This window comes from Osmerus mordax, chromosome 3 (assembly GCF_038355195.1).
Source record: "Osmerus mordax isolate fOsmMor3 chromosome 3, fOsmMor3.pri, whole genome shotgun sequence".
In the NCBI taxonomy this organism is placed as follows: domain Eukaryota; kingdom Metazoa; phylum Chordata; class Actinopteri; order Osmeriformes; family Osmeridae; genus Osmerus; species Osmerus mordax.
This window is the reverse complement of record NC_090052.1, coordinates 21,963,278-21,990,732: the sequence shown is the minus strand read 5'-3', so window position 1 is coordinate 21,990,732 and position 27,455 is coordinate 21,963,278. Positions and strand designations below refer to the sequence as shown.

At 47.3% G+C, this 27,455-nt stretch overlaps 3 protein-coding genes across 4 annotated transcripts; 2 read left to right on the top strand and 1 right to left on the bottom strand.

Annotated features, from left to right (window-relative positions):
• Positions 1-378: 378 nt before the first annotated feature.
• On the top strand, positions 379-774 carry LOC136941092 (small integral membrane protein 36-like). The gene has a single exon (XM_067233494.1). It carries the CDS (start codon positions 460-462, stop codon positions 772-774), a length of 315 nt encoding a protein of 104 aa, XP_067089595.1. The 5' UTR covers positions 379-459.
• Positions 775-1,026: 252 nt separating this feature from the next.
• On the top strand, positions 1,027-11,107 carry mmd (monocyte to macrophage differentiation-associated). Of its 2 annotated transcripts, none has more exons than XM_067233355.1 (7): positions 1,027-1,071; positions 8,836-8,917; positions 9,210-9,370; positions 9,556-9,630; positions 9,798-9,899; positions 10,288-10,357; positions 10,875-11,107. In XM_067233355.1, the coding sequence occupies exons 1-7, from the start codon at positions 1,034-1,036 to the stop codon at positions 11,079-11,081; spliced, it is 735 nt and encodes a 244-aa protein (XP_067089456.1). In that variant the 5' UTR covers positions 1,027-1,033; the 3' UTR covers positions 11,082-11,107. The 2 variants fall into 2 exon arrangements, with proteins under 2 accessions (XP_067089456.1, XP_067089455.1); XM_067233354.1 differs by lacking the exon at positions 1,027-1,071 and adding an exon at positions 7,796-8,159.
• A 6,217-nt stretch (positions 11,108-17,324) lies between these two features.
• On the bottom strand, positions 17,325-27,045 carry hlfa (HLF transcription factor, PAR bZIP family member a). The gene is made up of 4 exons (XM_067233077.1): positions 26,771-27,045; positions 25,027-25,356; positions 18,669-18,886; positions 17,325-17,731 (listed from the first exon to the last, which is right to left on the bottom strand). Exons 1-4 carry the CDS (start codon positions 26,883-26,885, stop codon positions 17,516-17,518), a joined length of 879 nt encoding a protein of 292 aa, XP_067089178.1. The 5' UTR covers positions 26,886-27,045; the 3' UTR covers positions 17,325-17,515.
• Between the last annotated feature and the right edge of the window lie 410 nt (positions 27,046-27,455).

Genomic DNA, 27,455 nt, shown 5'->3' with positions numbered 1-27,455 from the left:
GACATTGAGATAGAAAGCGGAGAGTCAGTGAGAGGAGATCAAGAGGCTAGAGAAAGAAAGAGGAAAAAGTAAGAGCGCGAGAGGACGGAGAAAGAGAGGGTGTGTGATAGAGCAAAGAGAGAGAGAGTTAGAGGATAGAGAGTGTGTGTGTGATAGAGAGAGAGAGAGAGAGAGAGAGAGGAGAGAGAGAGAGAGAGAGAGAGAGAGAGAGAGAGAGAGAGAGAGAGAGAGAGAGAGAGAGAGAGAGAGAGAGAGAGAGAGAGAGAGAGAGAGAGAGGGGATCTAGAGAGTTAGAGGATAGACAGTAAGCCCTGCTGTCACCAGCCAACCTGGTGATCCAGTCTCCAGAGCAGTCAGCCGTCCTCCGCCTGCCTCTCCTCCGTCGCGTCCATTCGTCTCCCCTCCGCTTCTTCACACGCTCTCCCAGGCTCGTGGGCCTCACAGCATGAGCCTTCCACCATGGGCTTTCTGGAAAACTACCAAGAGATCGACCCAGTCACTCTGAACCTGTGCATCCTCATCGTTAGCTACGTCATCCTGCTGTTGGTCTTCTTGATCTCCTGTATCATGTACGACTGCCGGGGGAAGGACCCCACCAAGGAGTACGCTCCAGACCCCCAGCCCACGCAGTCTCCCATCAGGCTGGTGGTGATGCAGAGCTCCCCGGCCACGGCGCCCCCTCGCTGGGACACCTCCAACATGATCACCACCTACCATGAACCGGCCAGCCCCGGCCTGCAGGACTTCAGGGAGAAGAAGAGCACCATGGTCTAAGGTCCAGGAGGAGGGAGTTCAGAAAGAAAGAGAGAGAGAGATACGGAGAGATATAAATAGAGAGACTCACTGTCACTTCCCTCTGGAACCTAAACTACCGGGATCCACTTTTGTACATATTTATGTTTTTATCTCTTTCCGCTTTGTCTTTTTTAATGAATATATCAATTGTTTGTACAGTCACCTTTATTATTATACTTTGAAGACGTTTACTACGTTGTTATTTAGTGGGGGGGTTTGAACTCTACTGGAGAGGACGATGCTAGGATTTGACCTCCACCAGACAAGACTGAGACGGTAAGAGATGGTAACCTGTCTGCCAATCCATCTGTCTGTGTGTCTGTCTGTCTGTTTGTCTGTCTGTTGGTCTCCCTGCCTGCCTGCCTGCTTGCCTGCCTGTTTGTCTGTCAGTCTGTCCAGGATTTTCTGTTCAGTGAATTTTAGTATTTGGTGTAAAGTACAGTGTGTTGCAATGCAGTTTGCAGATTGGGCCACAGTCTATTGCCCAGCACATAGCTGTGGTGTTATCAGAACAGTGATGTCTTACATAAGCATGTTGAGGCAAGGTGAGGTCACAGCACCAGGTCGTTACCAGAGGTCAAGGGTCAGGGCAGGATAAGTTATCTGTTTCTGTCATGAAGGTCTTGACCTGCATAAGCCGACATCCTCATCTTAGTGGCCATGTTCCTCGACGTGTTTTGAATTCAAGGTTAAGCTACAAGTTACTCTGACGGACACTGTCTGTGAAGTGGTTTCAGCCCTCAATAGGGCAGAAAGATGTTGTAGCACAAGTGGTTCGGAGGCCTAGGGTCTATGGTGGTTCATCCCGCTCTTGTGACAAAGGTGGAAATTTTAACAGCTTGAAATAATAAGGGGTTGTAAGGCAGGTATTGACAGGCAGACAGTTGTAGCAGGAACATAAAAGAGAGACAAGCAGGCTGAGAGACAGACAGCTAGCCAGACCGGCAGGAAAAGAGACAGACAGGCAGGCTGGCAGAGAGACAGGCAGGCAGGCAGGCAGACAGACGGAATGTACTCAATGGAAACTTGTCATACCACAGACAGATATGAAGTGTTGACTTACACCTTGCAGTCGTCAAGCCAACAAAGATTCAAACAATGGAACTCCCACTGCACAAAGCGACACAGTAATCACTGAACACAACAAGGCAGCAAACTGATTGGTTATCTGTAAATCCAGAGTAAGTCAGTAAGTGTGTGATTAATTAATTATTCTAAATACAGTTTTGGGCTACGACAACGTCAAATCCCGGCATTCCTGTTTCAGCTGTCAGGGCATGTGTAGGGCACTCGACAGTGAACATGGTTTGAGTACGCCCACATTTAACCTTTAAACCTCCAGGATGTTTTTTTCGTTCTGCGATGACTGGTATGAAGTGGTAAGACTCTTAGAGTAAAACGAGGTCAGAATGTGTAGTGTGAACGGTTGGGAACAACTCTGTGATGTAGATGTCCTTCCATACGTGACCTGAATACCCAGTGGTCCTTGTGGTCTTATGGTAGATGATAGTGAGAGACATGGGTTTGATCCCCTGGTCCTGACGCACATGAAACAGTCAAGTTTCCCAGCAGTAAAGCTGCCTGATTCAGGGTTGCGGTTAAACATTGTCTGTGTCATTACTGGCTATAACTGTATCAAACCTGTATTTTAAAACGCAAAAACCAAGGGAACATTTCTACTGAACAATGCTGATCCCCAACATCATTCTCCGATGCTGGATTGTTTTGACAGCTTAAATTCCACACTGTATGGACACAAAATGGTGTCACACTGTGTGACACCAACTGTCAACCCCTGCATAACCTTACTTACAGACCCGCATTCAAATTCTCAACAGCTGTTCCAGAATTTGATTACTGGACGCAATCGTATTGTCACATGTAGACGTTGTACTGGTTAGGTTGTAATCACATACGTGATCGCACGATGCTGGGACCACTCAAGCAGATCACGCGTGATCCTATGTGTTCAAGGGTTACGGTGTCTTTGACCTACGGGGACTGGAGACCCCCGGGGACCCCCACACAGGGACACCCACACACAGAGACCCCCACACAGGGACACCCACACACAGGGACACCCACACGGGGACCCCCACATGGGGACCCCCACACAGGGACACCCACACACAGGGACACCCACACGGGGACCCCCACACGGGGACCCCCACACAGGGACACCCACACACAGGGACACCCACACGGGGACCCCCACATGGGGACCCCCACATGGGGACCCCCACACAGGGACACCCACACACAGGGACACCCACACGGGGACCCCCACATGGGGACCCCCACATGGGGACCCCCACACAGGGACACCCACACACAGGGACACCCACACGGGGACCCCCACATGGGGACCCCCACACAGGGACACCCACACGGGGACCCCCACATGGGGACCCCCACACAGGGACACCCACCAGGAGGAGATGAAGCAGTTCTGGAGGACATGGACGGGAACAGCTAAGGCAGGTGCTTGACATCGGCTGCTTTGACAGCCATACCTCAATGCCCTCAGTAGATAAAGTAAACACACAACATATCAGGTGTCACAACCAATTACCCAATTAACCATTTATCCAATTAATTAATTAATCACTCGACCCGGCAGCCGTGGCTCTGAAATGGAAGTAACAACACGGAGAAAGCCTTGCCCCCGACGCTCATCCAGACGCCTAAAACAGAAGCAGGCTCTGCCAACAGTTCTCTCTGAAATAGCCCAGTCCAGGATCTCTCCTAGAGGACAGTCACCTATATGGTGTGTCTAATCTCCCACATACTGAGAAAGACTAGCTCTCGGTGATTACCTCTCCAACACATGCAACTTATCTTCGATTGTCTCTCCACAAATAAAAGATTACTGTCTACTTACACGGCAACACCCACTGCTCTATGAACGCTGCTTGCTGCCGGTTGAGTGATGATCAGAGTGAGTGAGTGCTTGTGACGTCACCCTGTGGGGGAATGTTACTGCGAGAACATGGTTGGTTACCCATATGTGTCCTTTTTTTGGTGGACTAAAAAACAAAAGCTGATATCACTAACTGGGACCTGAGAGGACCTAGTGTCCAGTCAGTAATCTCCGGTAATCTTCTGTGTACCATGTTCAACTGCGTATTAGAATCTAAAAGGCATTTCCATCCAGGAGATTTGTAAATCGCTTTTTTGATTGGGAGGACACATAAGCCTCCTGCTCGAGTCCTAGGCTATACTGACCAAAAATCTGCTTAAAGAAGGTTGAGGCCACAATAAGCAATAAAACCATTGTCCTAAGCCCATCCAGAGATCTGTGTAATAAAGGTGGATCCAAAAGAACAATAACCTCAAAAGTTTTAGATTAAAAATACGCTTTGTAAAAAATTTCCGTTTCATATAACATGATAAGAAACGTTGCAGCATAGTTTTATCTCCTAATTCACCCACTAGAATTTCACGGCCATTCCTGAGGCTGTTCAAATGTTTTTGACATCAACAAAAAGCCAAACATCTCATCAACATAAATAATTACATAATGGTTGCAAATATACTAGCCCCACCTCAATGCCCACTGTGGTGGACATGAATAAATTGCTCGGTCTAGGAGGATAAAAAAAGGACACCCAATTCTGGTCTTCATTCTGAGTGCCAAACTACCTGTTACCAGTCAATGTGACTTACTTGGCTAGAGGACGTTCTAAAGAACAACATGCAACTGTCGCATGGTACGGTGCATTCTAATCTGGCAACAGACCAGCCTTGTGGCTGTGTGTGATTGTGAGAGGCTATTTCTGTAATCCGTTTCTCTTTGGTGGCAGGTCTTGAGTTAATGGCACGCCACATGCTCGAGAAAGCACCATAGAGGGTGGGATTTGAACCCAGGTGCTTATGGCCTGCAGTTGAATTGCTCTACCACTGAGTTAACAGAACTGCATAATTTCCTGATGCCACCTGCTATCGAGCCAGGCCTGTAGCATGCTGCATCGCCTCACAGCCAGCGACGCATAACCACACATGCAGCCTGCAGGAGGAACTAGTCAGAACTAGCTAGTTGCATGAGACAGTAGGAAGGCCTGCATCAGACTCCATTTTCCTCAAAGTTATCTTCAGACCAGCCGTGGACCCAACAGAAAGCTGACTCTTTTTACCCTGGCATGAAACTGTAAACCAATTACTGAGCTGTTTAACTGCATCACGTGTTTCCACAAAGCCGCTGTTATCCTGGAGGAGGGGGGGGCTCAGAGGAGACGGGTGCCCCCGGTGTGTCACAAGAAGACTTGCCATGTCAACAACGCAGCCTAGCTTCATGTCTCCAAATGCATGAGTCAAACAGCTCCATACCACTGGGACTAGCTGTAAGTCAAGGCGAGGTGTAGGCAGGGGTCACACGAAGGGGCAATCCCATCTTTGTCCGACGCTTCTTAGCGTAACACCTCAGTGGTCTTTCACCCCATTGACACACACATGATGATCCTAATCCATATACTCCTTCTATGAACTCTGACTTAGTCACTCTTACCTTTGTCTCTATTTCTCTGTGGGGCATGAGGGGTGAAGGGTGGGGTGTGTGTGGCAGTTTGAGAGCCACTGATACAGGTGTTCATAGACCCTGCGTGCTCGTCGCAGGACTGACTGTCCACACCAAAGAAGCAGTATGTGTTCTATACTGATTGTGGAAACGAACCAGTTCTCCTGATCTTCTAAAGCCGGCGATTGTCTTTCTGCCAGGATGCATGTCTCAGACCTAGAAATCTTTACAAGTGTTAGTGTGGTATCGTACGTTAGGGAGTGATGTCGATTTGACGTGTGGAGGTAAAAAGCTTTAGCAGTGTGCATGGTGCATGGAGCGTGGTGCCTCTAGGAGTGGTGCTCGGTTGTTGCCAGGGCAGGCAGACACTACTAAAGCTAGCATATGGTGTCTCACTTCTCCCCGTGGTCCCTGCTAAAATCACCCTCTCAACCCCCTGAGAGATGACAGCTCCACAGCTGCACGCTTAGCAACTTGTAAACAATGAGAGATATCATCTTTCTGTTCCCTTTCAGTCAGCTCTGTTTGCTTCTATCTGCTTTCTATCCCTACCACCCTTCTCTTCTTTGAATAGGTCCTTTTCCTTCTTTCTTTCTTTCTTTCTTTTTTTTATCTATCTATCTTTCTATCTGTCTTCATTTGTTCTAACTTTCTAACAATCACCCCAACGTGAATAAATCCCTCTCTCCAACCCTGATCTTCTTCCATGACATCCCCTGCTTTGAATCTCTCCCATATCCTGCATGACCCAGTCCCATTATATCTTTGGATCAGCCAGAGTTTAACTCTTCCAGTGTACAGCCTCATCCATCCTCCTTCTGAGAATCCACCCTCATTACCTCCAGGAGGACAGTCACACAGTGAGACAAATGTGGACTACAAGTTTGAAGTTTCAAAGTTTAGGTTCTAGTGCTCAAACCTAAATTTCCACCTAAATAATCCTAATCTGATGTGAGCTACAATTCTTATAAACAATACGATGGAACGTTCATCAAGTAGAACGATTCTTCTCTCTCTCTTTCTCTCTCTCGCTCTCTCTTTCTCTCTCTCTCTCTCTTTCACTCTCTCTCTCTTTCTCTCTCTCTTTCACTCTCTCTCTCACTCTCTTTCTGACGACAATATAGATTAGACCTACTGTGCTTCTGTAATCCTTGTCGACCTTTGACCCTTGTAATACTGACGAAGAGTCCCGGAGTCGGACAGGATTACATCACTACTGTATATGTCACTAGATGTGACACAGTGGGATTGGATTTAAGGTAATGCAGTCTTTTCCTCAAAGACTCACAAGTCTGCAGGGAAGAAAATGCAGATTGCAATCACAGATTGTGCACATACAAATAGATTATAGACAGACGAATGGACAGACGGATAGATGGAAATCATAACAACAGGATGTATTATCACACTTATGGTCCTTACATAAACACAGTGTTACCTACTGACTTACAGTTAGAGAACAATTATGCAACAGTCATCAACAGATCCCTTCAAAATGTTCTGTGAGTGAGTGCGTGCGTTTTTTTCGAAAGGTTGAAAAAATATTTTCAACCTTTCGAAAGGTTGAAAATAGCCAGACAACACAAAAAAGACAACACAAAAAAGCTTTTTTTGTGTTGTCTTTAAAAAAATTATTTGTGGGAAGAAAAAAGTAAAAAAAATAAGTTTGGCATCATTGATGAGTACTTGATGAGGACTCTACTATACTCTACTTTACTCTGTTGTACTCTGCTATGCTTTAATCTACTCTGTTTTAGGCTTGTCTGTTCTCCTCTCCCCTCTCCTCCTCTCTCCTCTCCTTTCACTGTGTATGAAAAACAAGTTTCGAAAGGCTACATCTAGGCCTACTTGAGTGAAGGATGTGTGTACTTTTGCCATCCCTGAACATAACGTGTTTATAGAATAGGCCTACGTTATTTGTGATGTTTTGATAATTAAAAGACTGCATGAGTCATCATGGAACACCAGATGGTTTATCAAAAGTTTATTGACCTTGACTTTATTTACATTTTTTAGATTATAACGTCTGTTGTTCAATGTGTGGGCTGTTTGTATAGTCTATTCAAAGCAATGCTTTGAATAGACTTTATAGCCTTTTATAGCCTTTGCACTTTGAGTTGCCAACGGATCACACCGATTTATACAAAACCTAAACAAAGGACAATTGATATGATGTGAATGTCATTTGAGAGCAGCTGATGTCCTGTTAGACTGAAATGGAAAGCAACGTTGTAGCCTTGTCCAGTTGATGGATTACCGCTAACGCTACATTATTTTGTAGTAAATATTTCCACTTTACTCTCAGCGTCACTACACACGTAGTACGCAAATTAACAGACAATGGCAAACTGATCATTGATTGGAGCGATGGGAACGTAGCCAACTTTTTAAGACTTTTCATTGGTGAAAATGTCTATCAATCAACGTATTTTGCCATCGCTTCCTTTCAGTTTTTTTAGCTAGCTGGCTAGCTCAATTTTTCTACTGTGTGAGAGGATCCTGATAACCTGGGGTGCTGTTGGCTGGGGCGGATCTGATGGAAGCGCTTCTGCTGTTGCTTCATGGACAAATTTGATTAGGCGATTTTATGATTGTCCTTATTTACGGCACAATGATTAGGAAAAGACTAAAATAGCGTTATGTCGGTAATTTTGGGGGGAGAGAAAATATCGCTAACAGTGGTCTGATGGGCTTGCTAGTGTAGTGGATGACACAGTAAACCAAAGCGGCTTTCTTTGATATTTTGCTTGCTGGCTCGTTTATTTGGCGAGATATATATTTTATCTTGTTTGGAAACTTAGCGGAAAGCCATGTCCGGCACTAAAATGAAGAGAATGAACAGCTTCCAAAGGCAAGTTTTTCTTCTAACTAACGTGGCTGTCTGCCAGTCAATATGACATGTTGCGTTGTTGCGAAAAGACTAGTACTGCCTGACTCTGTCATCAAGCTAGCTTAGCTAACTGGCTAGCTGTTGTATTGGAAGATAATCTATGAAATAACCCACTGGCAAACCCTTCTAATACCCATGTTGGATATAATGTGCTTTGTTTTATATGTACCTTCGCTGGCTAACGTTATAGCTAGCCTTACTGTTTGTTTTAGAGCTTAATTTATTTCTGTTAAAAGCAGCAATTGATGATAGTCAGAATATGAATCGAAGCATGTACTGTCAGTGACAGCGCACCGAACCGTTTCCTGTTCATCCAAAAAACGGTTGAAAGGAAGTACTGTAGGCATCCGAGAATGCAGTAGCAGAAGTCTGAAATACGTTATCTGAGCTAATTGTCGCCTTTGTACGAGTTGGCACTTATGGAATTACTGAACTTAGGTAGTCAAAAAACCATGACCAAAACACTGGCGCAAAACATACCTTTGGAGAGTCTAGCAGTCAAAATAACAACGTTGCCTACAAGGCGGATGTGTTAATGGTTTAATGCGTGTCATGTTTGACATGAGTTGTAACGAGTTCCTGTTCATTACACCTTGTTACATGTGTTAACAGGTTTGTTTTCCATGTTTTATAACAGGTTTATGAACCGTCGGGCCTCTGCAAACTGCCGATATCAGCCCACCCGCTATGAGCACGCTGCAAACTGCTACACTCATGCGGTGAGTCGGTCTGCTAGAGTAACATCGAACGTTTGCTAGAAGGCTGTAGTCTCCGCCATGTAATGAAATTCAGTGATTATTGATGAGGATTTGATATGAATAAGATGTCGTTTGTGCTTCGCTTACTCATTTCAATCACACTGTATATGGCTCTCCCTCCCCCCCCCCCCCCCCCCCCCTCTCTCTCTCTCTCTCTCTCTCTCTCTCTCTCTCTCTCTCTCTCTCTCTCTGTCTCTCTCCCCTCCCTCCCTCTCTCTCTCTCTGTCTCTCTCTCTCTGTCTCTCTCTCTCAGCTCCTCATTGTACCAGCCTTCGTGGGCATGGCGTTGCTCCACCGCCTGTCCGACGACGGCTGGGAAAAGATCACTGCCTTGGTGTACGGCATGGGCCTGTGTGCGCTCTTCCTGGTCTCCACCGTGTTCCACATCATCACCTGGAAGAAGAGCCACATGAGGTCAGAGACCAGGGACGCAAGATCCATCACCTGCCTCGAGTTAGACCAAGGGCGCCAGATCTGTCATAACACCTAGTTAGTGATAGTCTTGGGCAGACATATTTTTCACAACAGCTTGTACAGGAAGTGATGGTTTGTGCCAGTGAAGGAACTGTATGAAGGAAGTGTATTTGTGTGTGTTTTAGGTCGATGGAGCACTGTTTCCACATGTGTGACAGAGTGGTCATCTACTTCTTCATTGCTGCCTCCTACACACCTTGGTAAGACCCTCTCTCACACACACACACACACCAATATCACAATTCCAATGTACCTGTACTTGTACCTGATGCAAATGGTAAAATAAACTTGAACCCCCACACACACACACCTCCCTCCTTTCCCCCTCTCCCTCCTCCACCTCCCCCACCTCCTGTCCTCCCCCAAGGTTGAACCTTAGAGAGCTGGGTCCTGTGGCCGCTCACATGCGCTGGTTCGTGTGGCTCATGGCCGTGGCAGGGACCGTCTATGTATTCTACTACCATGAGAAGTAAGCTCTATGTATTCTAGAAGTAAGCTCCATGTATTCTAGAACTAAGGTATATGTATTCTAGAAGTACATATATGTATTCTATGTTCTAGAAGTAATGTTGATATATTCTAGAGGTAAAGTATCTTTTCTCGGAGAAGGTCTAGGTATTTAACCATGTAAGACTCCCCACAGTGACTGAGTGCACAACAGTGTTTTATATTGCAGCAGTTTACATCCCAACATCTGTTTCTTTATCGTTTATTCTTAAACTAGGAGAGAGCTGATACATTATTAGACTTTTGAGATGAAATAGGCCACTTATTGTCAGCTAATCTATAACTCCAAGGTAGCTCAAACTGAGAACATGTGAATGGATGCATTAACTTTGTGTGTGTGTGTGTCGCAGGTATAAGCTAGTGGAGCTGGCCTTCTACCTCACCATGGGTTTCTTCCCAGCACTGGTCATCACATCTATGGTAAAGTTCTCTGTTTGGTCTCTCTTTCTACCTCTCTCTCTTCCTACCTCTCTCTGTCTACAGCACAGTAGCACACACACATATAGAGGCACATCATATACCTATATCTGGCATAGGTGTATATATATTAGACTAGTTTGTAAACATATGCCTGTGCTACCCCCTGCTGTGCGGTCTGTGCTGCCCCCTGCTGTGCGGTCTGTGCTGACCTCTGGTGGCGGGGATGTGCTAATACAGCCTGTAGGTTCTGCTGCATTATGCTGTTCTGGAGTGTTCAGTGTACAGAGTCAGGATATGGTGTGTACTTCCACAGGGATTTAATTGCACATGTTAACCCATGGAACCTTTTATCCCCTCGTTTCTGTCTCCGCTTCTCCCTCTCCTCTCCCAACTTGGTTCTTGGATTCTAACCTCGAGTCATCTTGGTTTCTAAGCTCTCGTCCTCCCCTCCACCATCTTCTCTCCCCCTCCTCTCCATCCATCCCCCCTGCTAACCTCTCCTCCTCTCCTCTCTCAGAGCAACACAGAGGGTCTTGTGGAGCTGGCGTTCGGGGGCCTCATCTACTGCCTGGGCGTGGTCTTCTTCAAGTCGGACGGCGTCATCCCCTTCGCCCACGCCATCTGGCACGTGTTCGTGGCCCTGGCGGCCACCGTGCACTACTATGCCATCTGGAAGTATCTGTACAAGACGGCGAGTGAGGGGGACGCCATCCGAGAAGCCTGAGGAGGAGGGGGAGGGGGGTGTCCTGAATCCCCTCACAGCAGGAGTGGGTGGTGGGAAAGGGGGGTGGAGTCAGCCTTTGTGCACCCCCCCCCCCCTTCCCCAGGGGAGGGATGGAGGTCTGAGGTGGCAGACCTGAGGTGGAAACAGGACATGCCGTATATCAAGCACATGAAAACAGACAGCTTTAGGCGCGTTCAATATACCTCCAGACATTTGGGGACTGTCACACGGGTTTTGTAGCGGGTGAACTAAATCAAGTTCACCTTAAGTGTCTGATAGTTGTAAAGGACCCAGGGGTGGTAGTCACCCACCCATGTCTGTTTCTCCTTTCCCTGGGGCCTCTGTGTTCTCAGATAAAGTTTATCACGATGACCATGTATTGTTTACTGTTTTCTATGTAAGGAACAGTTTCGCTATTTCCCTAACGACGCACAGCCCTTCATCGGAGACAAATTTGTGTCCGTGTTTTTGTACCGCTTTATTCGATTTGAAAAAAAAAACATGATAATGATCATAACCGCCCCCTGAAAAACTAGGCGACCTTACCTTAGTTATTTGTGGTTGTATACTTCATCTCTGTTTGCTACTGAACGTGAGAGAAGGGATGGATGTCTGTCTTTTGTACCACTGAGAGAACCTCACATTCCATAGACAACGTCATAGTGATGGACAGTGAACAGTGACTCATCGATTGTGTTATTGAGGTTTCAACGTTTGAAGTTAATGTCCCACGTCCAGACAAGCTGTTGTCTGATCGTAACGTCTGTATTGCAGTCTTACATTTCTGAGACTGTTTGGTGTATCACGGACCTTTCATACGAAAAATGAAAGCGTGATATTTACACTGGTGTAAATAATGGGAAATCCTCTGGACGTTCATGTCCCTAGACGGTGGTTGAGCGTGCACGGATATCATCACGTCTGTGTGTGTGTGTGTGTGTGTGTTTGGGTGTCTGTGTCTAGGTGGAGCCTGGTGTCGAGGCCAGTGTGATTGGGGACTCTGTAACGTGTGGGGGACTCTGTAACGTGTGGGGGAGGTATTAAGGGTGGAGGTATTAAGGGGAGGAATTAAGACGACCACGTTTGACGTCAACATGTACACAAGGGACTGTAATGGAGGTGGTTCGTAAACCAAGCACTTATGATGACTTCTCCCTGCTTCGAGGGAATCCTCAGACTCGGGGTACAGCCTCGTGGTCTGACGGTAGTACCAGCAGGAGGGGGGGGGGGGGGGGGTCAAGGAGTGGCCATCTCTCTGGAATGATGATCCATATCTGTTGTTATTATTTTGTATTCATCCTTTGAGACTACTCTTGCACATAGCTGTGTTGCAATGAGCTGGGGGTGCTGCAGTGTACAGATTTCGAGGGTATGTGTGTACGAGGGTATGGGTGAGGGATTGGGTGGGGTTTAGGGTCAGGGGTGGAGGGGGGGAGGCGTGGGAGACTGACAGACGTCAGGAAGGGAGTTCAGTGTGTGGTAAGGGGTTTGGGGTTCATGTTCTGGTGCGTCGTTGTGACAGACCAGCATGACTGTGTTTCTCTTTAACCCTCTGAGTCGAGCCAGACCCATCTTCTTCAACTAGTATCCATCGCCCTGCTGACATCTCAAACAAGCTAGCCAATCTTTCCCGGTGTGATGCCTACAATATGAAGAAACATTATTAGCTTCCCCACATGAGGGATTTGATGAGAAATGTGATTGAGTATAAAAAACATATTGATCTCTTGACCACTGTAATGTTTTTGTAATGTTTGTAACATGTTGTTTTCAGACCATGCTATGGGCACTGTGTTGGCCTTGTCTAAGGGCAGATCTGCTTCTTGGTGATTCCATTGGCTTTGATGGTGCTGTGCAATGTAACGCTCCTCACACCATACATAGGCTCTTTCTAACCTGTTATTAAAAACTGCTTTTACTCTCACGTCTGTGTCATGCTTGGTTATTTGTACCTATTTACATTTAGTCATTTGGCAGACGCTCTTATCCAGAGTGACGTACAGTAAGTACAGGGACAGTCCCCCGAGGCAAGTAAGGTAAAGTGCCTTGCCCAAGGACACATAACTCCCAACAATCAGTTTTTTTCTAACCCTAACCACGTAAAAGGTGGTAATTTTTTAAGTTTCAATCAATTATATGTATTTACTCATTTAGTGATCATCAAGACAGTATTCCTCTTGTAAATATCCTCCTCTAGATTAAAAACAAATGTACTCAATACAAACACAACACTGTCAGATGCTCGCAGAAAGAATAAGTAGAGACATGCGGAGAATACATAAGATAAAGACTTTATTAGACAATACAAACGACTGAGACAGGAACAGGGGCCTCAGCCTACATCACACGGAGGAGAATCTGCCTCCACTGTCACATACCAACACTCTGACATCCTGTCGCTCACATTTCCTCTTGGTATTGCCATGAGAATGATGGTTAACATGTTACCTGTAGTGTTTTTTCGCAATTAGGAAATAAACAATAAAATAACAAATTAGAATCGTAGTAGTCATTCGTTGCGAGTTGGGTGTTTATATGAGGCTTTTGAAGAAGCTGGGCCTATCCCTGTGTTGTGTTGACGTGAAGTTGTTGACAGACTGAGGTGAAGTCTGCGTTCAAGGCACTGGGTTTGGGATCGGTGGAAGTCTAATGTATATGTTGTCTTCTGGGGTGTGTGCAAGTTAGTGGAACGCATAATATGGTAGGAGGTGTACATGCCGCTGTGTGTGTGGGGGGTGTTTGCAAACTGACTTTATTCTGTTTTAAATACTCTTCGCATGGGACAGTGAGGAAGAGTTTAATGTAAGACCTTCGTCTGACACTTCAGACAAACACCTTTCACGTGAAGAAATCTGAGGCTTGTGGGGATGAGAGTCATGTCTGAGGGCACACCTGCTTCTTCGGTCATGTAAATATATATACGTCTATGAGCACATCTACAGTGACACCTAACGGCAGGGGGTGGAACTACAGGTGGCTGGATCCCATTGGCCGATCAGTTGCGTACATTCTTTCTGCCGTGACACACACCTGTACCTGTTGGCCACACCCCCTCACGGTAACGACATAACCCTGCAGGTGCCACAGAAACAAACTGTTATACTGGGCATCTTTTAGTAATATACTTTGTATTCTTTAATAATATTCTGTATCTGCAGTGTCTTTTTTGTCTTTTTCTTTTACGAACATAGTCTGTAATGTATAGGAAAGTACTGTACAAAAAGAAGAACGTATACAATATATTTGTATTATAAACATATCTCTTATCCATCATAACCAATATGGTGTCTATGAGGGGAATATTTTGGTCTGTAGGAAACATTGATTGGGGGAACTACAGTTTTGGACAACACCATCCTATGTTTTCTTCAACATATTTTACTTTCATACAGCTATCATTAGACAAAGGAAAAACAAACAAAAATGGCTACAGAGATACCTACATATGTATGTACTGTGTACTGCATATCTGTATCAATGTCTGACAGCTGGTTCACACATTTGTATGGACTGCGTGCGGTTTCAATGCAATCCCTATGTGTGTATTTACATTCTATGTAAATCTGGGGTGTGTGTTTGCCTATGTGTGTATCACATAACTTTTAAATTGTAATTATAGCTTATATGTTCACATTGCCCCATCTGGATGGTACATCTAGATGTTACAAATAAAGTAAACCTGTTACTGTATATTGTTACTGTTATTGTTTCTGTTACTAGTTGGAGGCAACGGGGGACGGGTTGTTTCCATCCTTATTCTATAAGTATAACTTATTTTAGAGTTCTTTCCCCTGGAACAGATTTCATGTTCCAACCGAGGGGGGCTGTGGCTGTCTTGGTGTGTGGGGCTGCATCAAATACCCATTTTTGCTCTGTTTAATTGCTGCACTAGTCCACACTTGACCGGTGGGGTTCTCATTCTATTATGACTGTAACTGTTAGCTGCTCCTGGCATTCTCTAATACCTGCTCTCCTCTCTCTGTCCCCCCTCCACACATCCCCTGTAGTGTGGGGGGTTTGAGCTGTCAGCACCTGCCTGGTCGTCGGTCGGCCAACGCTGGACCTGGTAGTTAACCGTAAACCGGTCTCCATGACGGCCAACAGCGAGTCTCCCGGTCCTGTCCTACATCTATAAAGTTGAACAATGGATTTTGGTGTTTCAAAACCCATTGACACTGTATGACTATGTTAAGCCTGTGTTCTGCTCCTCTCTCTGACTAACCGTCTCTGGAGGAGGGGATCCCTCTCTGAATTGCTCCTCCCAAGGTTTCTTCCATTTTTTCTCCTGTTGGGAGTTTTTCTGGGAGTTTTTCCTTGTCTTCCTTGAGGGTTTAGGTTGGTTGAGGGGCAGTCCTATGGGCGTATGTGAAGCCCTCTGTGACATGCTTGCGTGTAAGAAGGGCTTTACAAATACATTTGATTTGATGCATGGGTGAGTTTGACTCTGAAATACATACAGGCAAACAAAGTTGAGAAAAGTTCAACTTCTGTGTCGGTACAGATGCGTACGACCAGATCTTTAGACTTCCCAGGATACAGACCAGCATGCCTTTCAACAGGCCGTCTGCAGCCATGCTGTATGAATGTACACTATGTTGAGAAAAATACTGGATGGTAACCAGGATGGTAACTAGGATGGTTACAATCCGTCCGTAAAAATACACAACATGTGAACCAGAGATCCACTCATGGTAACCATGGAAGCCTGAACATGCTAAGATGGGGGGAAAAAAGACGAGAAGAAAAAAAATACCCCCTTTTTTTTGTAAAAGAAAAAATAAAGTAAACGATTTGCAATTAGTCTAGAGATTTGTCTTCGGAAAGTGATCATGCTGAAAAGCTACAAATGGCAAAGGGGGTGATAATAACAATATAATAATAATAATATAGGAATAATATAATAATAATAATAATATAATAATAATAACAATAAGATCAAAAACAGCAATAATAGCAGTAGTAGTAACAACAACAATTAACAACGGAATATTTCAAAATAAAAATCTTCAATTTGAAAGTATAAAGGTTGATAAATACAGGTCAAGAGAAAGAGCGAAAGAGGTAATGAGGGGAGAAGGAATGAAGAAGAGTGGGATGAGGAGGGAAGGACAGAAGAGAAGAAGAGAGTGTGTGTGTGTGGGGGGGGGGGATTGTACCAGACAGTGTGACTGTGAGACGCGTGGTTAGAGGGTTCAAATGTTAAGGAACACCCATCCTTCCCCTCACTCCCCCCTGTCCCCCCATAGCCTCTCCCCCTAGTCTCTCTATTCTCCTTCTCTCCTGGAGGGGCAGGTCTAGGGGCTGCGAGGCAGGAGTTGAGGCTGGAGAGTCTGGCAGGTTTGAGACAGGTACTGTGTTCCACAGGAACATCTATTTAAGCTTAGTTACATCTACAACCACAGTATTGTCGCTCAAGGTCAGGGACATGTTTAACAGCGCCAGTCTCTGAGTAAGACAGAGTTGTTCCCAGGTTGACCAGATAGATGGGAAGAAACAGAGAGAGACAGAGGGTAAGTGCTCATAAGCAAATATTGACATCAAAGAAGCTCCAAAACGTTAGCAAACAGCTGGTGAGCATTTAGGGAGGAAAAGACACCCAACATAAGAATGGAAACACAATAATATGCACATCAATAAAAGAACCATTTGAATTAACAGACGATACGAAGACCCCCTCCAGAGGAGAGTGCAGAGAACGGTATTCTACAGGTAGTCTAACAGATCCTTAACGTTTAAGAGAGACGGCAAAGACGAGGTTCTTAGAGGAACCACTACAAAACACACGAAGAAGAGGGGGATGGAGGGAGGAGGACAGGGAGCGATAGTTCTCAGTTCTGAAAAGACATATCAAACGGGTAGGAGACGACAGGAAGTGACACTATGGAATCTCTTCCAATACGAACGAGCTTTGAAAAGATGGGGCGGGGCCTGAGATCAGGGGGAGGGGTTAGATGGTGGATTCAATACTCCTCCAGGAAGTTGAAAGTGTGTGTGTGTGTGTCCATCTACAAGCACGCACTCAGTTGACAAACAGGAAGAGAAGAGGGGAGAAATAGAGGAAGGGATGCCATCAGACAATGACAACTGAATTAAGAGAATCACAGAAGCTGAATGATAAGGAGTTGTGTTCAAGGGTAGGTGGGGGGGGGGGGGATAAGGGGCAGGGGGGGATAAGGGGCAGGGGGGGATAAGGGGCAGGGGGGGGGGAGTGCCACCGAAAGGGAGACACACACTGTCCTTCAATCTGGGGTGTGAAGGACACAAGCATGGGGGTGGGGGAAAAGGGAGGAGGCGGGGGTATTCACTGGGGCCCATGTTGGGCAGGGCAGTAGGGGGCAGGGCAGGGCTTGTGTTGGGCAGGGCAGTAGGGGGCAGGGCAGGGCAGAAGGTGGTATTGACTAGGTCCTGTGTGGAGGAGGAGGAGGAGTGGGTGTTTACAGGGCCCCGTGTCTGGCCTCGTATTTGGCCAGAGTGTTCTTGCAGCGGCCCAGCTCCTTGCGCAGGTCGGCCACCTCCATCTTCAGAGCCGTGTTCTCCTTCTCCAGGAAGCCGGCTCGAATGGCGATCTGGTTCTCCTTCAGGCGCCGTGCGTCACGCGACCGCTTGGCCGCAACGTTGTTCTTCCTGCGCCGGGCCCAGTACCTATCGTCCTGCTCACACACACACACACACAAACACACACACATGCCCGCACACACACACGTAGGTGAACCCACAACCAGAAAGGCAAAAAGAAAGAGCAGGAGAAAGGTTTGGGTTTATGGGCAGTTGAAACAACACCAGACAGACCTGTCTGCAGCTGCACCGCCGACATGTGTTCATGAATATGCACGCCGGCCTCCGCTCTCCTAGCCTGTCTGCAGGCAGGAAGAGCAGCCTGCTCACTGAATATAGAACACCATCGATCAGAACACTCTTCTTCTTCTACACCGAGGTTGTGTCCTCATGCATATTCAGGTGTGTTTCTGTGCGGCTGGGAGGAGACAGGGTTTGGGTTCGCTGGGTTTGTGCCAGCGCCGCCCCCGCTATTTCCAACACATCCTGTTCCGTAGACCACCCACGGCTTATGTAACCGCTCCGAGACAGGAGAACAGAAGGGAGGACGGAGGGAAGCGATTTTATTTAGCCCATGTGACCCATGGAACTGATCCTTGCCCTTCTGCTGCACTTCTGTTTGCACAATGCGCATGACGCTTGAGATACAAGGATCTGTTAAATGAGTCAAATGTAAAAAGATTGTATCGTAACAGACCCACAAACGCAGGCACGTAAGGTAAGGGAGTCAGGTGGCTGAGCGGTGAAGGAATCGGGCTAGTAATCCGAAGGTTGCCAGTTCAATTCCCGGTCATGCCAACTGACGTTGTGTCCTTGGGCAAGGCACTTCACCCTGCTTGCCTGGGGGGAATGTCCCTGTATTTACTGTAAGTCGCTCTGGATAAGAGCATCTGCTAAATGACTAAATGTGACTAAATGTAACCGAATCAAGCTTAAACAACAAACAAACCCCTTATCTATAACCATGTGTTGTTATTCCAGCCATGCAGGTCTAATTCTTAAGCCCCCCCTGTAGGTGAGTTTGTTTCGTACCTTGAGGTCCTCCGGGATGAAGACCTTGCGGGCCTTTTTGATCATGGGCTGGGGCTTGAGCTCTTCAGCTGAGAACTTGCGTTTCCTGGGGTCGAACATCTCCTGGCCGGGGACGCTGGACAGCGCCAGGTCGGCCGGGTCGGGCTCGTAACCCACGGGAACCTGGATGGAATCTGGGTCGATGGGGCTGGGGGTGTTCCTGGCAGTGGAGGGCAGGACTGGGGAGGGGAGGAGGAAGGAGAGAGGTTAGCCGCTGACTGGGGGTGGGGAGGGTCTGTAGCTTCAGGATCGAAAGGAGATGAGGAGAGAAGAGGAGGAGAGGGGAGGAGAGAGGAGGAGAGGAGGAGAGGAGGACAAAGGAGGAGAGGGGAGGAGAGAGGAGGAGAAGGGAGGAGAGGAGGACAAAGGAGGAGAGGGGGAGGACAAAGGAGGAGAGAAGAGGAGAGGGGAGGAGAGAAGAGGAGAGGGGAGGAGAGAGGAGGAGAGGAGAGGGGAGGAGAGAGGAGAGCAAAGGAGGAGAGGGGAGGAGAGAAGAGGAGGAGAGGAGAGAGGAGGAGAGAGGAGGAGAGGAGAGAGGAGGAGAGGAGGAGAGAGGAGAGAGGAGGACAGGGCCTGTGCTCTTCAGAGACTCTCTATAATCAGGCTGAAGGCCCCAGAGGGAGGTAGATGATCACGAGGCCTTGGCAGCTTCACGTACTCCCTCTTCCATATCTCTCCAACACATCTACTCATTCCTCCTCCTATCTACTTAATGTACCATATCGAGTCTAGGATGTAATTAGGTTTGTTGTGGAACCACGTCATGTGAATGCAACTATCTAACAGTGTCCACGTGTCTCCGAAGCAAAACAGAGGTAGTTGCATATTTCCTCCACCAAGGGACGCTATTTCATAGTGAATGTACGTACACACACACACACACACGCACGCACACACACACACACGCACACGCACACAGGAGTGAGGTTATCAGTGGGTTAGTCAGTTGAGTTGATTGGGAGAGTTGGATAGAGTGGAAGTGACTGAGGGTTAGGGCTAGGCCTCCTTATTGACTAGCCTGGGCATGTGAACATGCAACCTTGCAGGCAACTAATCTGTACTGCGCAGCTAATCTGTACTGCGCAGCTAATCTGTACTGCGCAGCTAATCTGTACTGCGCAGCTAATCTGTACTGCGCAACCTCAGATGGATTAGGATACCCTACAGAGGTCACGAGCTGGAGTCTGTCTCTGGAGCCTGTTGAACTGAAGGGCCTTGTTGGACAGTTAATTTAATCAGCAGCAACAACAACAACAACATTGACAGTGACAATAACAACAACAGCCGCACAGACAACAGCCGCACAGACAACAGCCGAACAGACAACAGCCGCATAGACAACAGCCGAACAGACAACAGCCGCACAGACAACAGCCGAACAGACAACAGCCACACAGACAACAGCCACATAGACAACAGACGCACAGACAACAGACAACAGCCGAACAGACAACAGTCGCACAGACAACAGCCACACAGACAACAGTCACACAGACAACAGACAACAGTCGCACAGACAACAGCCGCACAGACAACAGTCGCACAGACAACAGTCGCACAGACAACAGTCGCACAGACAACAGCCGCACAGACAACAGCCGCACAGACAACAGCCGCACAGACAACAGTCACACAGACAACAGTCCAGGGATGGAAATTAGCACCCGCCACCAGCCAAATGCGGGTGATTTTGTGTTGTGGCGGGTAAACTCGTTTCACCTACCGGCCACCGTGGCGGGTAAATAAAATTATTACACGGCTGTTCTTAATGCTATAGAATGCCCCATTCACTTGAATGGGGCTTCCCAACGTTCTACAGTCAATTATTTTTCGATAACAGACCGTTGCTATGTATAACTGACCGCTGTCAAGAGAAGTGGCCTTTTTGCCTCGGATTCACGTCTTTCGTAGCACTCCGCAAGTAGTCCGGTAACTTTTCAACTCCAGCGTACTCCGTTGCTTAGCGACGTCAGCTGATTTGAAGCCTAAAGAATGTTCAACGTCTATGAAGTTCAACGTCTTTGGCGAATTATTTCTCTGCTGATCAACACTACGAATGGTAACATATAAATTGTAATAAGACACAGTGTTAACACAGTGTTTTTTTTGGCAAGTAGCCGTGTAATAAGCGGGATAATGTATAGAACGCCGTTGTCATTATCGGGAAAATAAGCCCCTTCAGAGCGAAGCTACAACGCTCCGCTTCGCGTCGGGGTGCTGTTCACCCTGTCGTGGAAGAAGAACGCTCAGGAAAGCACCTCTGAAACTTCAGAATCTGATTCTGATGAGCAGGAGTAAACTGTACTGGGATTGGGGAGGATGGGTGGAGGAATGTTAGTTTGTTGTTTAATCTGCCCTACTAATTTAATGAAATGTATATCAGTTCGTGGTTTGTGCATGTATAAAAGAGAAAGTGTCAGTGTTTCATTGAGACTGAGATTAAATAAACTGCTTAAGTATTGTAGATCTTGTAGTATTAATTTTCACATGCAGTTACACATTGTCGGTTAAAAACAAGAAAGTGGCTGGTAATAACATTGAGTGGCCGGCAGATTTGGAAATCCACCAGCCACAGTGGCCGGTGGACAAAACATTTAATTTCCATCCCTGCAACAGTCGCACAGACAACAGTCGCACAGACAACAACCGCAACAACCACAGACAACAAGTTACAACAACGATCGACTGACAGCTGTCCCCACAAATTCTATTACGCAAGTACACAAATCCAGGATACTGGCATACACTTCCAGAGCACAGTTCTATTTCCAGCTACCTCCCTCACGACTACCGAGTTCAGAGGTCTTCCTGGAACACCTGCGTGTACACCTATTTCATTCTACGCCCTCACACTCACATACTCACGGGTATGTTTAACCATTTTGGTGAGGACAGACAATTCATTCCGATTTAAAATCGTGTAATCCCTAACCTTAACACTTAGTGTAATTTTAACCCTAAAACTAATTCTACCCCTAACCTTCCTAAACCGTCCTAGAAAAAAACACTTTAAGTTTTAGCGCAAGGGTCTTAAACAAGACCAAACACACACACACACACACACACCGTTAGCTTATCACCAAGATAAACTCCAAGCTCCTTATGGGGTTAAATGGGACACAAGCTGCCAGCCCAGATTAGATCAACATGTGTACATAACAACATACCCCAAGCTAGACAGCAGTGAGAGCAAAAGGGCAAGAAGTGATCACTATAAGTTACAGGGTAGGGTGGGTTTAGAGTCAAGCACTCCATTTGACCCATCCATGTGTTCGATGGTGTGTGTGTTGAGAGCAGAAGAGATAAGGTTTGGAACATCTTATAGCCAATAACTTGGATGTGGAGTCCAAACCAGGACACAACAGGACAAGGATGTATCCCGGGAGAGGACACACACACACACACACACACACAATCTGTCACATAAACAAGTGAAACGAGTCCCAGATATAGATCCTCTGACATCACAGAACTCGTACTTGACTGTGACATCACAGACCTGGTACCTGGTACTTGGTCTCTTCGTCTGTATCAGAACCTCAACCCTCATTTCCCATGCTCAGTTAGAACTCCAGGAGCACACGAACATACACGCACTGCACTGTGATAGTGTTGCTGGTTAGTCAACAACATCCAGAACAAATATGAGATTTCAGATATAGACTTCATGTATGCCTAATGCAGTACTGCGTGCACACATACACACCTTTAACCCCTGTCTGCAGTGCACTAGAGGTAGGGTGCACAGCAACCCTCAGCTGCTGTAAACACAACACTACCTCCTCTGCTACCTTCACAGCTTCTGTTAGTGTGCGTGTGTGTGAGTGTGTGCGTGCGTGCGCGTGTGCACACATGCTAAGCTAGGTTAGAACATAGCATGCACGTGACAGGAGAGGAAGCCTAAGACATGTGATGTCCACAGAGAACAGTCTGTGCTTGAGCCAGCACTCTGGCTCTGAGAGAGAGAGAGAGAGTCAGAGAGTCAGACAGAGAGAGAGAGAGAGAGAGAGAGAGAGAGGGGGGGAGGGAGAGATGGGGGTAGAGGGAGGGGTAGATAGGGAGGAGGGGCTTAGAGGAAAAAAGGAGGGGTAGAGAGTGGAGCTCATAGCGTGACAAGCTCATTTTAGCGGCAGCGAGGAGAGAGGGAGAGGATGAGAGTGGGGAGGGGGACGGGGGGGCCAAGGGGGAAGGCACACAGCTACAGCATGTGTAGATCACATGGCTCTGCTGGAGAAGAGGATGGGGCCACACGTGAGAGAGGTAGACAGCTTATCAGTAAGGGGGTGGGGAGGGGAACACCAGCCAAACTATCCCAAGCAAAACAAACACACATCAACCCCTTCACGCGCACACCAATCTCTCCTGCCCTGATTGTGTGTTCCCTCCAGACCTGCCTGTTTCCTGTGTTTGATCAGGTGTGTGTGTAGAAGTGCGTGTGTGTGTGTGTAGAAGTGCAATAGCAAAACAGTCAGGTCTACCTGACATCCACACAGGTAAAGACATATCCTGGGCAATAGATATGGTGAGGACTAACATCTAGTCTCTAGTGATAATAAAGCACAACTAGGGAAGGTTCTAAACTGTTACATGGTGTCCTCCATAAGGTGTGTTTATAATAGTAGCATTTATGAAATGTATATCTGTCTCTACTTTGTTTATAACAATTAATTAATTAATTTAATGAAATGAATTAAACAATTAGCAGACAGTTTTATTGAAAGGGACATACAGGGGGAAACTTGAACCTGCGAAATTGTGATCAGCAGTCACATTCCTACCACTGAGTGGTACCCGGCTGATAGAATCGATGAAAGCGAAAACATGAAAACACAACTGTTTTCTGCAGGAGTCATGTAGCCATGCCGCTACATCCTAGCTTCCTGATCCCACATCACCATGGAACCAGCCTGGAAGCAACTAGGAGGCAACTAAGAACCAGCCTGTAACCAGCCTGTCAGATTCTTAAACCCAGCCCGTAACCAGCCTGTCAGGTTCTTAAACCCAGCCTGTAACCAGCCTGTCAGGTTCTTAAACCCAGCCTGTAACCAGCCTGTCAGGTTCTTAAACCCAGCCCGTAACCAGCCTGTCAGATTCTTAAACCCAGCCTGTAACCAGCCTGTCAGGTTCTTAAACCCAGCCTGTAACCAGCCTGTCAGATTCTTAAACCCAGCCTGTAACCAGCCTGTCAGGTTCTTAAACCCAGCCTGTAACCAGCCTGTCAGATTCTTAAACTCAGCCTGTAACCAGCCTGTCAGGTTCTTAAACTCAGCCGGTAACCAGCCTGTCAGGTTCTTAAACTCAGCCGGTAACCAGCCTGTCAGATTCTTTAACCCAGCCTGTAACCAGCCTGTCAGATTCTTAAACCCAGCCCGTAACCAGCCTGTCAGATTCTTAAACCCAGCCCGTAACCAGCCTGTCAGATTCTTAAACCCAGCCTGTAACCAGCCTGTCAGATTATTTAACCCAGCCTGTAAGGTTCTTAAACCCAGCCTGTAACCAGCCTGTCAGATTCTTAAACCCAGCCTGTAACCAGCCTGTCAGATTCTTAAACCCAGCCTGTAACCAGCCTGTCAGATTCTTAAACCCAGCCTGTAACCAGCCTGTCAGATTATTTAACCCAGCCTGTCAGGTTCTTAAACTCAGCCCGTAACCAGCCTGTCAGATTCTTTAACCCAGCCTGTAACCAGCCTGTCAGGTTCTTAAACTCAGCCTGTTCTGCAGAGTGACAGAGCGAGTACCAGCTGTGCGTTTCCAGGGTCAGAGCCATAATTACAGCAGCCATATATTTCTCCTCTTCCTCCTCCATCGCCACGGTGAAACCATGGCAACCAGCCAGTCTTAAGGTGCCGCTCTGTCACACCACGCCATCTCTCCTCTCTATCCCCTGCTCCATGCAGAGAGAGAGGGAGATCAGGCCATCTCTCCTCTCTATCCCCTGCTCCATGCAGAGAGAGAGGGAGATCAGGCCATCTCTCCTCTCTATCCCCTGCTCCATGCAGAGAGAGAGGAAGATATTGTGTGCGTGTACTATATGACTGTGTGTCTTATTCAACAGCATTTTCTCAACTCTCTATCTTCATCTTCTCACCTTCTCTCTGTCTCTCTCTATACCTGTTCTCTCTCTCGCTTGACTCCTTTGACCTCTCTCTCTCTTTCAGTCTGCTCTAGTCTAACCTGTTCAGTCACCTTAGCAACCAGCATAGCATCAGCCCCACCCACCGAGGTTCCACTTTGTCAATCACCCACTCACTCACTCACTCACTCACTCACTCTCTCAAACACTGAGTGCCTGTGTGTGTGCCTGTGTGCCTGTGTGTACCTGTTCTGGCAGGGTTGTGCAGCAGGGTCTGGGAGGGCGTGGTGGAGGTGCAGGTTCTGCTGCTCAGGTCCACCCCAGAAGTCAGGGTGGGGGTGGAGGCCGAGAGGGCGGGGGGCTGGGGGCCCGGGGAGGGTCCCTGCTCGCTCGCGGGGATGCCGTTCTCGGACAGGAACTCCTGCAGGTCCATGTACTCCAGCTGGAAGTTGTCCACGTCGTAGGTCAGCGTCTTGTCCCACAGCGTGGGGCCCAGGAAGGCTGACTGGGGGGGGTGACCGGCCGAGCCCTCATCCTCCAGCTTCTTCTCCTTCTCCTTCTCTTTAGCGAACGCCACTGCCGAGGAGAAGCACAGGGGGGGGGGTTAAAGCGTTGTGTCTGCTGGGAGTGACTCATGACCTCTCTGCTGGGTGTTATGAAGAGCAGCTGCTCTCCAGGAGAGCCTCTGAGGGAAGCACAGCTGTCAGTCATCGTGACACCATGTTACACTCACCCTGTCACCTTCATACTGTCACCTTTCACCCAGTCACCCTCTCTCTGTCACCCTGTCACCTAGCACCCTCACCCTGTCACCTATCACCCAGTCACCCTCTCTCTGTCACCTTCATCCGGTCACCCAGTCACCCTCTCTCTGTCACCCTGTCACCTAGCACCCTCATCCTGTCACCTATCACCCAGTCACCCTCTCTCTGTCACCTTCATCCGGTCACCCAGTCACCCTCTCTCTGTCACCCTGTCACCTAGCACCCTCATCCTGTCACCTATCACCCTTTCACCCAGTCACCCTCTCTCTGTCACCTTCATCCGGTCACCCCATCACCCTCACCCTGTCACCCTGGCACCCTCACCAACATCAGCATTGTTGTCCTATGAGGAGCTCCCACTCCCAGCTGACATAGGTGCTAAGGAAGTTCCTCCCACATGCATGTTCTAGTTGCAGCTTCCACCGGTCTCCATCTTTGGTTGTGTCTTGTCTCTGTCAGTGAATGATGCTTGTGTCAGCTCTCTGCCACTGAAGTCCACACTGTGTCTAAAGTTAGCTTTTCTGGCCTGAGAGCCTTGAGAAGAACCACCATCAAAAAGGAAGGATCTGTACTTGATCAAGAGCCCCCCATGTCGCTTTGGAAAAAATAATGACATAAAATGTTTACATTATTAGTAAATTACATGTTTGGTCGTGGGGGTGCTGTGGCGGGAAACAGCCCCCTCTGTGGACCACTGTGGACAACGCAGCCTCCGCGCGCAGCCTCTTCCTCCTAAACCACAGGTGATCGCATTTCTCTGACCCTGCAAACGGTCCGTCGAAATACCCAACCAACCTCCTATCGTGGCGCGATAAGCCTTATCTACACACACACATTACTTGTTTTATGATGACAGACCGTGTGTGTGTGATGGACTTCGGATTTAGAATTGAGGAAGGCTGTATACAAATTTGATCCCGCAAAGATTGCGCGGATGTCCGAAGCAGTCCCCTAGTCTGACAGAAGTGCCACACAGTGGCAAGAAACATTCATTATAGTACTTGCAGAAAACATATATGCAGCGAAAGCACAGATTTGTTTGTGTAACTTATAAACTCGACATCCTTGACTGGCGCGTAAAGGATTGAGCGCACAGCCAGACCCAGCACGTAGCCGTAGCCTATACGTTTTCCCTGTACGGTATGATACAAACACTCAGAGCGAGAACAGGTCAAGCTGGTGGGATACACACTGGCGAACACGATCCTTGTCTTGTTTACTTTTACCTTCATCGTGTTGAAAGGGTAGTTTCATAGGGTTCTCGAGCAGGGACTTCAGCACGCCATGGGTCGGCGGACGGAAAGTTGGGTTTACAGACAGCGGTCTGGCCATTTTCTCCATGGGTCTGAAGCGATAGAACGCTTAAAAAACTTTAATCCAAACCGTCGAAAAATGTGAATCGAACCGTCAAAATCCCTTTAAAGTCTCGATCCAACCTTGATTTGGGAAACCCAAGAAATGGATATCCGTGCATAAACGAAAGGATACAATCTTCGCTGAACGTCTCCAGCAGCTAAAGAAGCCACAGAGCTGTTGCTTGCTGCAGAGCTGAGGTGGAGCCTGAAGCTTGTGGGACAGCTTGTCCCATGTGCAAAGTCTTTGGCTACTACTGACGTCAAACCGTTGGCCAAACTCACCCTGAGAGAGGAGTCAGCACAGAGATCAAGCCCTTCAGCCCTACTCCCGGACTCCTTAGTTTAACTTTGACTATTTCAAACGCGATTTGATATTATTTAAAAACGCAAATTGCGATTAATGATGTCCATTGATTAGTAACCACTTCTTAACCGTGAAAACAATTAGGCAACATTATATAGGACTCGTTCACCCTGTGGAATTCGTAACAAGTGCGCCTATGCATATATTACATAATATAACTAGAGAGGATACAATTTCTGGGGAAATTGTAGG

Coding starts and splice junctions, on each gene's coding strand:
- LOC136941092 (XM_067233494.1), top strand. CDS start 460: ATGGGCTTTCTGGAAAACTACCAAGAGATCGACCCAGTCACTCTGAAC.
- mmd (XM_067233354.1), top strand. CDS start 8,119: ATGTCCGGCACTAAAATGAAGAGAATGAACAGCTTCCAAAG. Junction 8,160..8,835: donor AGAATGAACAGCTTCCAAAG/GCAAGTTTTTCT, acceptor GTTTTATAACAG/GTTTATGAACCGTCGGGCCT. Junction 8,918..9,209: donor CAAACTGCTACACTCATGCG/GTGAGTCGGTCT, acceptor TCTCTCTCTCAG/CTCCTCATTGTACCAGCCTT.
- hlfa (XM_067233077.1), bottom strand. CDS start 26,885: ATGGAGAAAATGGCCAGACCGCTGTCTGTAAACCCAACTTTCCGTCCG. Junction 18,887..25,026: donor GCACAACCCTGCCAGAACAG/GTACACACAGGC, acceptor TCCCCTCCCCAG/TCCTGCCCTCCACTGCCAGG. Junction 17,732..18,668: donor TCATCCCGGAGGACCTCAAG/GTACGAAACAAA, acceptor GTGTGTGAGCAG/GACGATAGGTACTGGGCCCG.